At 29.2% G+C, this 12266-nt stretch overlaps 1 protein-coding gene across 1 annotated transcript; it reads right to left on the bottom strand.

Moving 5' to 3' along the window:
• Positions 1-2995: 2995 nt before the first annotated feature.
• Positions 2996-9802, bottom strand: LOC131043348 (peroxygenase). Its single transcript, XM_057976546.2, has 5 exons — positions 9631-9802; positions 9380-9529; positions 9173-9258; positions 3513-3733; positions 2996-3393 (listed from the first exon to the last, which is right to left on the bottom strand). The coding sequence occupies exons 1-5, from the start codon at positions 9740-9742 to the stop codon at positions 3246-3248; spliced, it is 717 nt and encodes a 238-aa protein (XP_057832529.1). The 5' UTR covers positions 9743-9802; the 3' UTR covers positions 2996-3245.
• Positions 9803-12266: the final 2464 nt, after the last annotated feature.

Genomic DNA, 12266 nt, shown 5'->3' with positions numbered 1-12266 from the left:
CTAGTTGGTCAATATCAAATATCTAGTAACAGACTAGATACCTAATGCATTTAGATATTAGATGATATTAAATATTTGATAAAATTCTAATTAGTTTTATAGAAAAAGTATTACCCACTCACTTCCTCCATTTCCTCTCAACTTTGTACATCCAACCTCATACCATTTACAAGATGAAAATATGCATAATTAAAGATATGAAAATGTGTTAGACATCTATAGACCAAATCGGTAAAGGAATTATTATATTTAGTATTCATCTATTAATTAAAAAATTGAATTGCATGACTCTAAAAAAAACATAATTAAGATGTATGATTATACTGAAGTACAAAAAAGATATTGAGAAATACAACTTACTTCTACATTCTAAAATATAAGTATAAAAATTTTAATAAAAATAATTTAAAAACATTTTTATTTAGTATAATAGAAAATATAAATATTATTTAAAATTTAATTTTAAAAACACATCTTTCATGGATGTTCTCAAACAAATTCATTGAAATATTATAAAATATTTCACAATGAAAGGAATTTGATTTAATATTTGGAGTGATCTACAAGACATAATCAAATCATCTAAAATGTGATGAATTTTCTAAAATGAAGCACCAAACTTTGGAACCCATTGTCAATGAACAAAAAAACATTGATGAAAGACTATAAAGAAGGTAAAACAATAGAGAAAGATACCAAGATTGTAGTTGAAAGGAGGTTAGTTGGTATTAATGAGTGTGATGAACTCACTAATCTACTAATTAATAGGAAACACACATAGTACAAATGGGTTCTTTAATTCAAGCATAAGGTAGACACCATTGAAAAATGGAGCCATGGAATCAAATAGGTGTTTGACACATGAAAGTACAATTGTATCTTTTCATTTTCATACATTTAGAAGGGAATGATCTATGCTATCAAATATAAAGAAGGTTTAGAAACAATTAAAAAACTGGTAAATAAAAAATACAACTTCAAATGCACATGAAAATAGTGATGTTTAAGATTAAACTAATGCGTATAAAATGACACCAGATCAAAACTTAGAAACATAGAAATCTCAAGTACCAAAGTGTAGCTTGAAAAGTAGAAACCTCAAGTACCAAAATGTGGCTTGAAAATATATTAGAAGAAAATGAGTTATACTTTTAATAGAGGAGGTATTTGAAAGAAAACGAAGCATACTTTGAAAACAAAAATGAAATGATAAGCGAAAATGGTTAACAGCTAAGTGTAAGAATGCTGGTCATATTTTGAATGGAAAATGAGCATATTATAGGATTCATTGGTTCTAGTTTTAGTGTACAAGAATATTTAGAGAGACCTATAATCAGATTTCAAGAATCAGGTGCCCATGCACAATTTGGACAAACATTGGGGAGATTTTGGAATTCTACATAATCCTCCATTCCCAAATGATCTTACTTTATATTTCCTCAATCCACTTGATGATGTTGATAATATTCCTTTTGATGATGATGCCTTAGAGGATTTTGAATATGATGTAGAATTTGAGCATCTTGATGATCCAAAGACTTCTCCTCTTACTTCTCTAATTGAGATCATGCATTTACCTTTTGTTGATGATTCAACGAGAGCTTCTAGTAATTTATTGCAACCGGTATTTTATTGTCTTCCTAATTGGGATTCCTATCTATTAGACATTTATTCTTTGTTTGTGAAGTCTCACATTACAAATTTGGAAGACCAATTTGAGGGTTTATCCCTCTTATTTGATAATAATCATGGCACAATTGTTGCCACATCATTTTTTCTTTGGAGCTTGTTCAAAACTTTTTTTTATTTGTTACTTGTGTTTCACCTTCTTTTCTGATTGAGTATGTACTTGATTGGTTTGTTGCATCGTCTTCATCATCTACCAAGGATTGGCAACATGTGAGTAGTTGTGAGAGACATCATTCTATATTTGAATTCTATTTCCTATTGATTCTTATATTAAATGGGAAGCATTCCTATATTTGTACTTGGTTTATCTTCCTCCCAAGGGGAGAAATGTTGTTTGTAGGCATTGAACTATTTTGTCATCAAGCACTCACCATTTTTGTAGGATATTATACATTGTGGAGGGGCTATATAATCTCTCTCTCTTTCTTATGGGGGGATCTTTGATTGTAATTTCATGATGGATGTAGTCCTTGGGGGTATCATTGATTCCTCTATACATAATCCTTGTTTGTATTTTTTTTCTCCTTTGGAGAAGAATTTTGTCCCAATGGATTTTCTCCTTTTCTCTATTTGTGAGAGATTTGCTTTGTACGTGATACCTAACATAGTCTTGTAGCTGGGACCCATAATAATCTTTTATTATTTGCATAATAATATTCTTCCTCAGTAATGGGGATGTCTATGTGAATTAAGGTTTTGTAACTAGTAAAGTCTTATATGTAGCAGATTACTAGTGGGAACTTATTCACATGAGTCCATGACTTAAGTTTAGTTAGGTCCTACTTGTTGTTTCTAGATATTTTAGTTGTTTAGATAAGGCACATCATATCTTATCTTAACTACTTTTATTTAATTTTAGTTGCCTAGGTCATTTATTAATTTGTTAAGATAGTTGTTTCATTGTATAGTATTAAGGCACATGCCAACATTTTGTCTAATCCTACCTCTCACCTTGCCTTTACAAGCAGGACATCTCATTGTATATTTTATATTCAATCAATCATTCTTACATCCTTATTATGTAAACTATTCTTTAGAATCCCCCTTATCATGAAGAGTGTAAGGTCAATAAATCACAAGTTTTTTATACCATTCACAGACACAAAAGAACCATACATACTCTCTGTCAAATTTGTAATTATAAAATAAGATATCACAATACCATTTCAATCTTTCTAAACAGGATTTAATATACCTAACCCCAATTTCATGAAACATTCTATAAGAATAGCATCAACAACTCTATTATAAAGTGTTGAAAAAACATAGAGACACAAAAATTGCAGTATTAAACCACTGTTGCATATATATCATCAAAATGTAAATATAATATTATTGCTTGGGGGATATAAAATAGATTGATTACAATATGACTTTTATGAGACTACTTTCTGGAGAAGAGATGTTAATGTTGCATATCTGCAATTATTTCTATATATCGGCAGTATAAAGAAATCAGATGTTTTTGAGGACTGACAGCTTATTAAACTAGCAAATGTAGATGATAACTACATTAATATAATCTATAATCTCAGTCCAGCTTCAATCTCCATATATTAGCCTGTCTTTGATTTAGTGTTCTTTTTCTCTAGAACTTCAAACAAACTGCCATCAAACATTGCCCTCACTTGTTCTTTTTCAATATAGCCTTTCTTGTTCCTTATCAGAATATAGATGAACACCCATTCAAGCTCTGCTGCAAGCCTGTGTTCACCAAATAGTTTGATCTTGTAAGTATCTGGAATTATTGCAAAACAATATATATATATATATATATATATATATAGTTATAGTTATAGTGGGTTCTAATATATGTGACTTACCATCCAAAAAAATCATTCAAATTTCTATTTCCTTTAAGCATGCACTGCATCTCGCAGAAGGAGAGCATGTCAGGATGTTTACGGGCATATTTGCTAAAAATAGCATCAAACTTGGCTGGATCAAATCTGCCTTCAGTGTCATAAGTCTCTGAGTCACTTCCATGCTTTGCTTTGTGAATGTGACTTACGTAAATTGGCAACAGTAGTGACGGTATCCATCCCTGTACATGAACATTATCTGTTACAAATTTTTGCTTATGTATACAATTGGGTTAATGGATATCTTCATCTTAGTTAGATTAGAAATTACTTTAGAAACTTCCTTTAATGAGGATGTATAATGTTGAGAGTTCTAGTTATTTATATATTCTTTAATATGTAGAAGAATGAGCCAAGTCTGGGACAATAATAATAAGAAACAGTCTTTTATTTTCTCATCAACTCTAAAGGCTGAATATGCAAGGGTAAATGAGACAGTTAAAGGAATGATTTGGTTATAGTCTATTCTTTCAGTACTCTAACAAGGTCTTCTTTATTTTACTGTGACAATCAGAGTGCCATTTAACTTTCCAAGAATCCACTATTCTAATCTAGAATGCAACATATTGAGGCCTACTATTATTACATTAGAAAACTTATATAGCATCATTTGATTCATCTTTAATATTACAAGATAGAGGACCAAATTGCTGATATTTTTAAGAAGATTTTATGTGATACAAAAGTTTGTAAATCTTCTTTCTTAAGAGATCACAAAAACTCTCTGTATGATTATGTTTTCTATTTAGAATCATACAAATGTGTATCTGAATATACACACTATAAAAGAATAAGATTAGAAAAGAAAATTAAAACTAATAATATCTTATCATCTTAATTTGACTTAAAATAATTATAATATGATATTTTATAAATTTGTAGAATAAAATGTCTAGTTTGGTATCAAATTTTAAAAAAATTAAAAATTATCAATTAAAATTTATTAAAAAAAAATAAAAAAATGTATTTTAAAATTTAATTGACATTGTGCTTCAATAATCATAAATTAATTTTAAACAATATTAAAAATTTAAAAAATATAAATATTCAAATAATAGACACCATCCTTTACAAAATCATTGATTTCATTGACAACCTAGCTATATCTAATCAAAGTGGAGTTCATCAATGACTTCCATCATGTTAGCATATGTAGTTCCAAACCTTAGGTTTGGTTTCTTGAACGTAAAAGAAAACCCATGGGAGATGAAAAGTCATATTTAAAATATGTTTTAGGATTGAATCTTTAGTTTGTTTAAGAATAGATATCTAGTTCATCAATATCAGATATTTAGTAAAAGACTAGATACCCAATTCATTAAGATATTATATTATTTTAAAAATATTTGATAAATTTTAAATGTCTATATCTAATTAGTTGTTTAAAAAAATTAGTATCCACTGACTTCCTCCATTTCCACCTTTAATTTTGTACATCCAGCCTCATACAATTTATAAGATGAAAATATGCATATTTAAAGATATGAAAACATGTTAGACATTTTGATACTAAATCAATAAATGAATTATTATAATTAGTCTTCACCTATCAATTAAAGAATTGAATGACCTTATTCTAAAAGAAACATAATCGAGATGTATGATTATACTAAGTACAAAAGATATTTAGAAGTACAATTTACTTCTACATTTTAAAATATTAGTAAAAAAATTTATGAAAATAATTTAAAAACATTTTTATGAATTATAATAGAAAATAAAAATATTATTTAAAATTTAATTTAAAAAACACATCTTTCATGAATGTTCTCAAATAATTTCACTAATAGAAAAAAAAATGCTAACAAAATATTACATAATAGTTCATAATGAGAGGAAGTTGATTTAATATTTGGAATGATCTACAAGATAGAATAATCCAGGTTGATGAATTTTTCAAAATCAAGCACAAACTATTGGAACCTATAGTTGATGAGCATGAATTTGATGAAAGACTATAAAGGAGGTAAAACAATTAGGAAAGATACCAAGATTGAATCTGAGAGGAAGTTAGTTTGGTATTAATGAGTGTGATTCTTACTAATCTACTAGATAATAGGAAACACACATAGTGCAAATGGGTGTTTTCAACCAAATATAAGGTATCTAGACACCATTGAAAAAAGAGAGTCATGGAATAAAATAGGTTTTTGACACATAAAAGCACAATTTTATCTTTTCATTTCCATACAATTCGAAGAGAATGGTCTATACTATCAACTAGAAAGAAGCTTTAGAAACTATAGAAAATGGTTAAAAAATAAATAGAACATCTTGAAATGCACATGAATATATTTATGCTTAAGACTAAACTAATGCGTATAAAATGGCATCGGCTCAAAAATTTAAAAAATAGAGATATCAAGTACCAAAGTATAGTTGGAAAAGTAGATACCTCGCGTATCAAAATGTGGCTTGAAAATATATTAGAATAAAATGATTTATAATTTTAGCAAAGGTGGTATTTGAAAGAAAATGTGTCATACTTTAAAAACAAAAATGAGATGGTAAGAAGAAATGGCTAGTAGCTAAGTGTAAGAATGCTGACCATATTTTGAATGGAAAAGGAGTTGGTAATTGCTTAGTGTTGGCAGTTCAGTGATATTACAACATAATTAAAAATAGTTAATTGGTAGAGAAAACCAATATCTATGTATATCTTAGTTGGTCTATAAAAATGATAATATTAGATTCTAACTTAAATAAAATCAAAATTTGATTATGTGTCACATTTCATATATATATTACTTACTAGAAATTGCACCTTTGTGTGTGATGAGTATGCTTAAGAGGTGTGAAAGGTCAAATACGAAAAAAATTGGTCAATAAATTGCATAAATTTATGCGGTACATGAGGTCAATAAGTAGGCCATTTAGAAAATGATTTTGATTGTGCAAAAAATGTCTCAATAGAGAAGTTATAGATTTAAATCAACTATGCATCCACTTACAAGGATCTAATCATGATTGAAACAAAACCTTTGAATTAAAGAGAACTAGATAATCAAGTTCCATTACAAATAGACTCATGTTATGTTTGTAATAGGGTAAGAGGGAGATATAGAGATAGAAAGAGGGAGAGATAAAGAGGGGAAGAGAAAGAGAGAGGGGTAAAGAGATAGGGATAAAGAAGAAGGTAGAGATGGATATGGAGATGGAAAAAGAGGAGACAAAGATGGAGAGGAGAGATATATGGAGAGATATGGAGAGATAGAGAGGAAGGGGAGAGATGAATAGATAGATATGGAAGAGAAAAATAGAGAGCGAGAGAGAGAGAGAGAGAGAGAGAGAGAGAGAGAGAGAGAGAGAGAGAGAGAGAGAGAAGAAATATTGAGAGATAGACATATAAAGGAAAATAGATATAGATATAGAGGTGTAAAAAAGGGATACAAAGAGAGATGGATGGATAGAGGGAAACACGTCTAGATATAGATGGGGAGAGAGGAAAATAAAGGGAGAGATGAAGATAGAGCGAGAGGAGAAGAAGGAAAAATAAATAGAGAGATAAAGAGAGGAAGAGGGAGAGATATAGAGATATAGATGGTGAGATAGAGTGATAGAGAGATAGAGCTACAAGGATGTATAGAGAGGGAGAGAGCTAAAGAGACAAAAAATGAGAACTATATAGTAGACAAAGAGAGACGAGGAGAGGGTGATAGAAATAGGAAGGGATAGAGGAAGAGAGAGAGATATTGGAAGAGAAAGAGATGTATAGGAAGACAAAGGGAGAGAGAGGTAGAGATAATGGGATACGGAGGGAATGAAGGAGGGAGTGATGGGAATAGAGAGAGAGAGAGAGAGAGAGAGAGAGAGAGAGAGAGAGAGAGAGAGAGAGAGAGAGAGAGAGAGAGAGAGAGAGAGAGAGAGAGAGAGAGAGAGAGAGAGAGTAATGACATATATATAGAGAGGGGGATAGGGATATATATGGAGGTAGAGATAGAGGGAGCAAGAATGAGAGATAAAGAAGGAAACAGAGACAAGTAATAGAGAGAAATCTTTAGAGAGGGAGAGAGATAGAGAGGTGGAAAGATAGAGAGAGATATAGATAGAGTTAGGGAGGGAGAAATCCAAAGTTTGTGTATGTGTTAGAGAAGAAAGAGGAGAGAATTATAGAGATATAAAAAGAGGGAGTGATGGGGAGAGAGGAAGAGATGGGGATAAAAAGAGGGAAATAGGGATATAAAGAGGTAGAGATAGAGATCTAGAAAGAAGAGATATATAATTAGATGTAACTTGTGAAATATAGAGGGGTTGAGAGAGAGGGAGAGATATAAGAAGAGAGAAAGAGAGATCTAGAAAGATAAATATATAGGAAGTGATATATAGGGATAGGTAGAGAGAGATATAGAGAGAGAAGAGGAGATATAAAGGGAGAGGAGGGTATAAGAGAGAGATAGAGAGATAGATATAGAGAGAAAGATATATATAGAGATAGGGAGGTAGAAACAAGGAGTGAGTGTCTATGTGAGTGAGAGATATAAAGAGATAAAGATAGAGAGGGAGAAGCAAGGAATGTGTGTGTAAGTGAGAGAGGTATGGAGATAGATATAGAGAGGGAGAAATATATAAATAGATAGAAATGAGGAAAGATGGAGAGAAATAGAGAAAGGATAAAGGAGAAGAAGAGAGATATAAAATGATGGAGCAATAAGGTGTGAGGGAGAGTGGGGGGAGAGAGAGGGAGAGAGAGGGAGAAGTAAGGAGATATAGATATGGGAGAAAGATAGAGATGTAGATAATAATCAAATGGCATGCTGCCCTAAGCATAACTCCCTAAGGACACATGTTATCCTTAAATTATTGGCATGAAATGAGTAATCAAAAGTCAATTTTCTCTCTCTTGCTCTATCACTCTAAATTTTTAATTTAGGTTTTAAGTTAAAATTTATTTTATTACATAAATAAAAATAAAAATAAAAATATATTATTCTACAATAAATAAAATCTAATAAGACAAAAAATTATAGATTAAATTAATTTTAATATTTTTAATTATTATTTGTAATTCCATAAGAAGACATAAATAATTAAAATACATTTTAACTTAATGAAAATTAATCTTAAAAGAAAAAGAATAATAAATTAAAAACAAGATAAGATATCCCTAAAAAACAAGATAACATTAAAATATATTCTTGTCTAAAGAAGATAGTAATAAAAGATTGATATTTAATTCAAAATATAATTATTGTACAACCATTAAAATTTTAATAAAACAAATAGCTATAAATTTTTTTTTTTAATAACTATTAATTATTATTTATAAATTCATAAAAAAGACATAAATAATTAAAATAAATTTTAAACTTAATGAAAAATTGATCTTTAAAAAGAAGAAGACGAGTTAGAGGAAAACTTATTCTTTCTCTTTCAATAATTTTTTTTTCTTTTTTCTTTATGAAACTCTAAGAAACAGATTCTTTTTCTATCTATATGTATATAAAAAAAAATTAACTAATATAAATGTAAGTATACAAATGAGATTACTTCTATCATCTTGTATTTCTCCTGAATTCTAAACCATTGATTTCAAAAATTAGGTTGTCTATTTCATATAGGGAATGCCTTCAATTAAGCTATTGTCTTAGGAAACTTAATTTGGAAGAATTTAATATACTCACAGGTTGAGTAGCAAAGCCAAATGCTACATGGATAACTATTGTAGCAAAGATTGCGAGAAAAACATTAAATCCTATTACATGGAAACCTGCATAATATCACATAGAAAACAACAACTGATCAGTTACAATTAATTAAAAATCATTTGAATGACAAATTTTTTTTTATAATTCGATAATTTGAACACAATTGATAAGAATGATTGAGACCTTTGTAGGTATCAATGGGATAGATAATCCCATCCTTGTTCTTATCAAAGAAAGCAACATGCTGTTGAAGGACAGTCATGTTGTTGTCTTGGTGGTCAGGAGATCCATTTATGTACTTTGGATCAACTGCTGCCAAAGCCCTTGCGAGATCTAATGAAAAAAGCCAACCAACATCAATATACATGATCTTACTGAACCATAAACATGAATAAACAGATTGTTATAATTTTGTAGAATTGAAACATACATACATGGTTTTGGCATTTGCTCATTCAGATGGGTATTCAGTTTTCTCTCGGCAGTAACGGGGGCAAGCAAAGCTACTGTTTCCAAGGATCTCTCTGATGGTGCAGGCTCAGCCATCCTGTAGCTTCCTCTTTTCTCCACAACAAACAAAACTAACGCTCAAGATAAGATCACAGTGAGGAAATGCATAAACAAAAAGGGATTATATAGAAAAAGAAAATAGGAGTTTACTCATCGTAGTTGTGTCAAAGTAGGTGCAACTTATTCAAATCTCGTGTGAAAGTTTATTACGTGTAAAATATCAGAGATTTGAGTTTGTACGTTGATCGATTATGATTGGCTTGAAAGTTTGTTTTGCTCGTCAATTCCTGTACTCAAACTACGCAAACGTGCTTTGCCTCTGGTTTTGGAGGTTTGAATATATATATATATATATATATATATATAGATATAGATATATATATTGCCTATTTTTCTTTTCTTTTCTGTTAAGTCTTATGAGGAAAGATTTGATAGTATTGCAGGTAACTTGTAAATAGTTAGCAAATGGGTGCAGGTGGCGTCTATTAAAGTATTTCAACGGTGACTGAAATTGAGAATAGGCTTAATGAATACTGTTGAATACAGGAATAGTGAAGAGCTGAATGAATTGGACTATTGAGAAGATATGATGAAACAAGGGAGGATTCAAAATACCGAGCTTTAAAGAAGCCAGTATGATTGTGGCTGCAAAACAGTTCCGTGCAAGAAATGACTTTGATTGTAAGAAAACCCAGATGATGAAATTCAGGAAAGGTGAAGGAAGGAGAAAATAAAAGATGAATCGACATGCATAAGGTGAACTACTGAAAAGTTTGATATATGAAATAATGATGTTGAGAGTAGTTTTAATGAAAGAGTTTGAACAGTTGGTGAGTTAAATTTATATATATATATGTATACATATTTGTATACATATATATATGTATATGTATATATATATGTATGTATATATATGTGTGTGTAAATTTTATTAGTATGGTAGAGTTACGTGAGGCCATCTCATCCGTAGCATGAGCATATTGCATTAAGTTAATAGTATGAATTTATGAGTTTAGTAGTCTAATACGAACACAAATCTTAGGAGCACATTGGCCCGATGAGGCTTGGAGTATTAACTCAACCACTTAAACACTATGGTCGAACAAGAGTTTCACATTCTTACCATCTCACTATGACATAGATCCAAAATTTTAACTTTTGTTTTGAAAACATCAATTCTTTCTTTCTATAATTCTTTTGTTTTATTTTTATTTTGAATATTGTAGTAATAAAGTTAATTTTACAATAGTAACTTTAAAAATTATCTATAACAATTGCGTTTCCCTTTTTTTAAATCAAAATTTTAGAAAATGACATGTAACAAACACCAAACTAAAATTCAAAACAAACAAGTATGAACTTGACCAGAACAACTAAAAATCAAACTCTTCCACCAACCATTCAATAACAAGAAAAAAATTTACAAAATTAATAAACTATCTAAAACACAACCCACTCTTTCTCAATTTAATTCAACAATATATGACTTATATAATATAAAATAAAATTACAAATAATTTTAATGATATCACTATTTAGTTAGTTTAAAAGATATATAACTAGTACAAATATCTTAAATTATACACGTAAAAAATTGGAAAAATATATGTATATGTTATTTTTTAATAGTTTGACTTGTAGTCATTAATATATTTTAAAAGTTTGATGCTTTTATATTTGTAAATTAAATAATAAATTTTTTATTAAGTAAACATTAATTAGATTAGAATATATTTATTTTTCATTGTTCACAAAGAAAATAAAAAATATATGTTTGATTTGTTTTGCTTTAAATTTATATGTTTATATATCTATATTTTGTTATGTCATTTTTTATTTTTATTTTTTAAGGGCTAAAATGTTTTTTAATCCAGAGCTATAAACCGGTGGGATTTTAACATTGATAACAAGAACAACACAACAACTTAACCATCACAACATGCTACTATTGGCAAATTTAATTATTTTAGTTTTTTACGAATATATGTTGGTTGCATTTTCTTTTTGATGGATATGTTCATGATATGAGACTACATATCCTATTGTCATTGTGATGTCCTACATTGTGACAACATTGAATCTTGCATCTATAATATTTATCTCAAATATATAGTTCTAACACTTTTTTGATAATGGCCTATACATTTTTTATATTCGTGAATCTATTTGCCTTTGTTGTTAAAATCTGATAGTATCAAAAGCCATTGTAGAGAGTTTACTATGCTAAATAGAGAAGAAAATTATTCCTCTCCTTTTACTTTAACACTTCAAATGATTTTATAATTTTCAACAGCTTAAAAATCACACAAAAAAGAAATATAGATATTGATGATATTTTGATCCTCTTAAATACAATATTCTTAATATACTAATATCTATTTGTAGATAGATTGATTTTCATATATATGTGTATATATGCATATCTATATCTATATCTATATATCCTTACCCCATCCCAATAGAGTCCATAGAATTATAGGAGGGTGGGCATGCTACGTATAGAATCGAGAAGAGGGTTGGAGGTCCGTAGAGCGAATAATAGGGGCTACCCTTACCCCTA

The sequence above is a fragment of the Cryptomeria japonica genome, chromosome 3 (genome assembly GCF_030272615.1).
Source record: "Cryptomeria japonica chromosome 3, Sugi_1.0, whole genome shotgun sequence".
In the NCBI taxonomy this organism is placed as follows: Eukaryota; Viridiplantae; Streptophyta; class Pinopsida; order Cupressales; family Cupressaceae; genus Cryptomeria; species Cryptomeria japonica.
The sequence above is the reverse complement of the archived record's forward strand: the minus strand, read 5'-3'. Positions and strand labels throughout refer to the sequence as shown.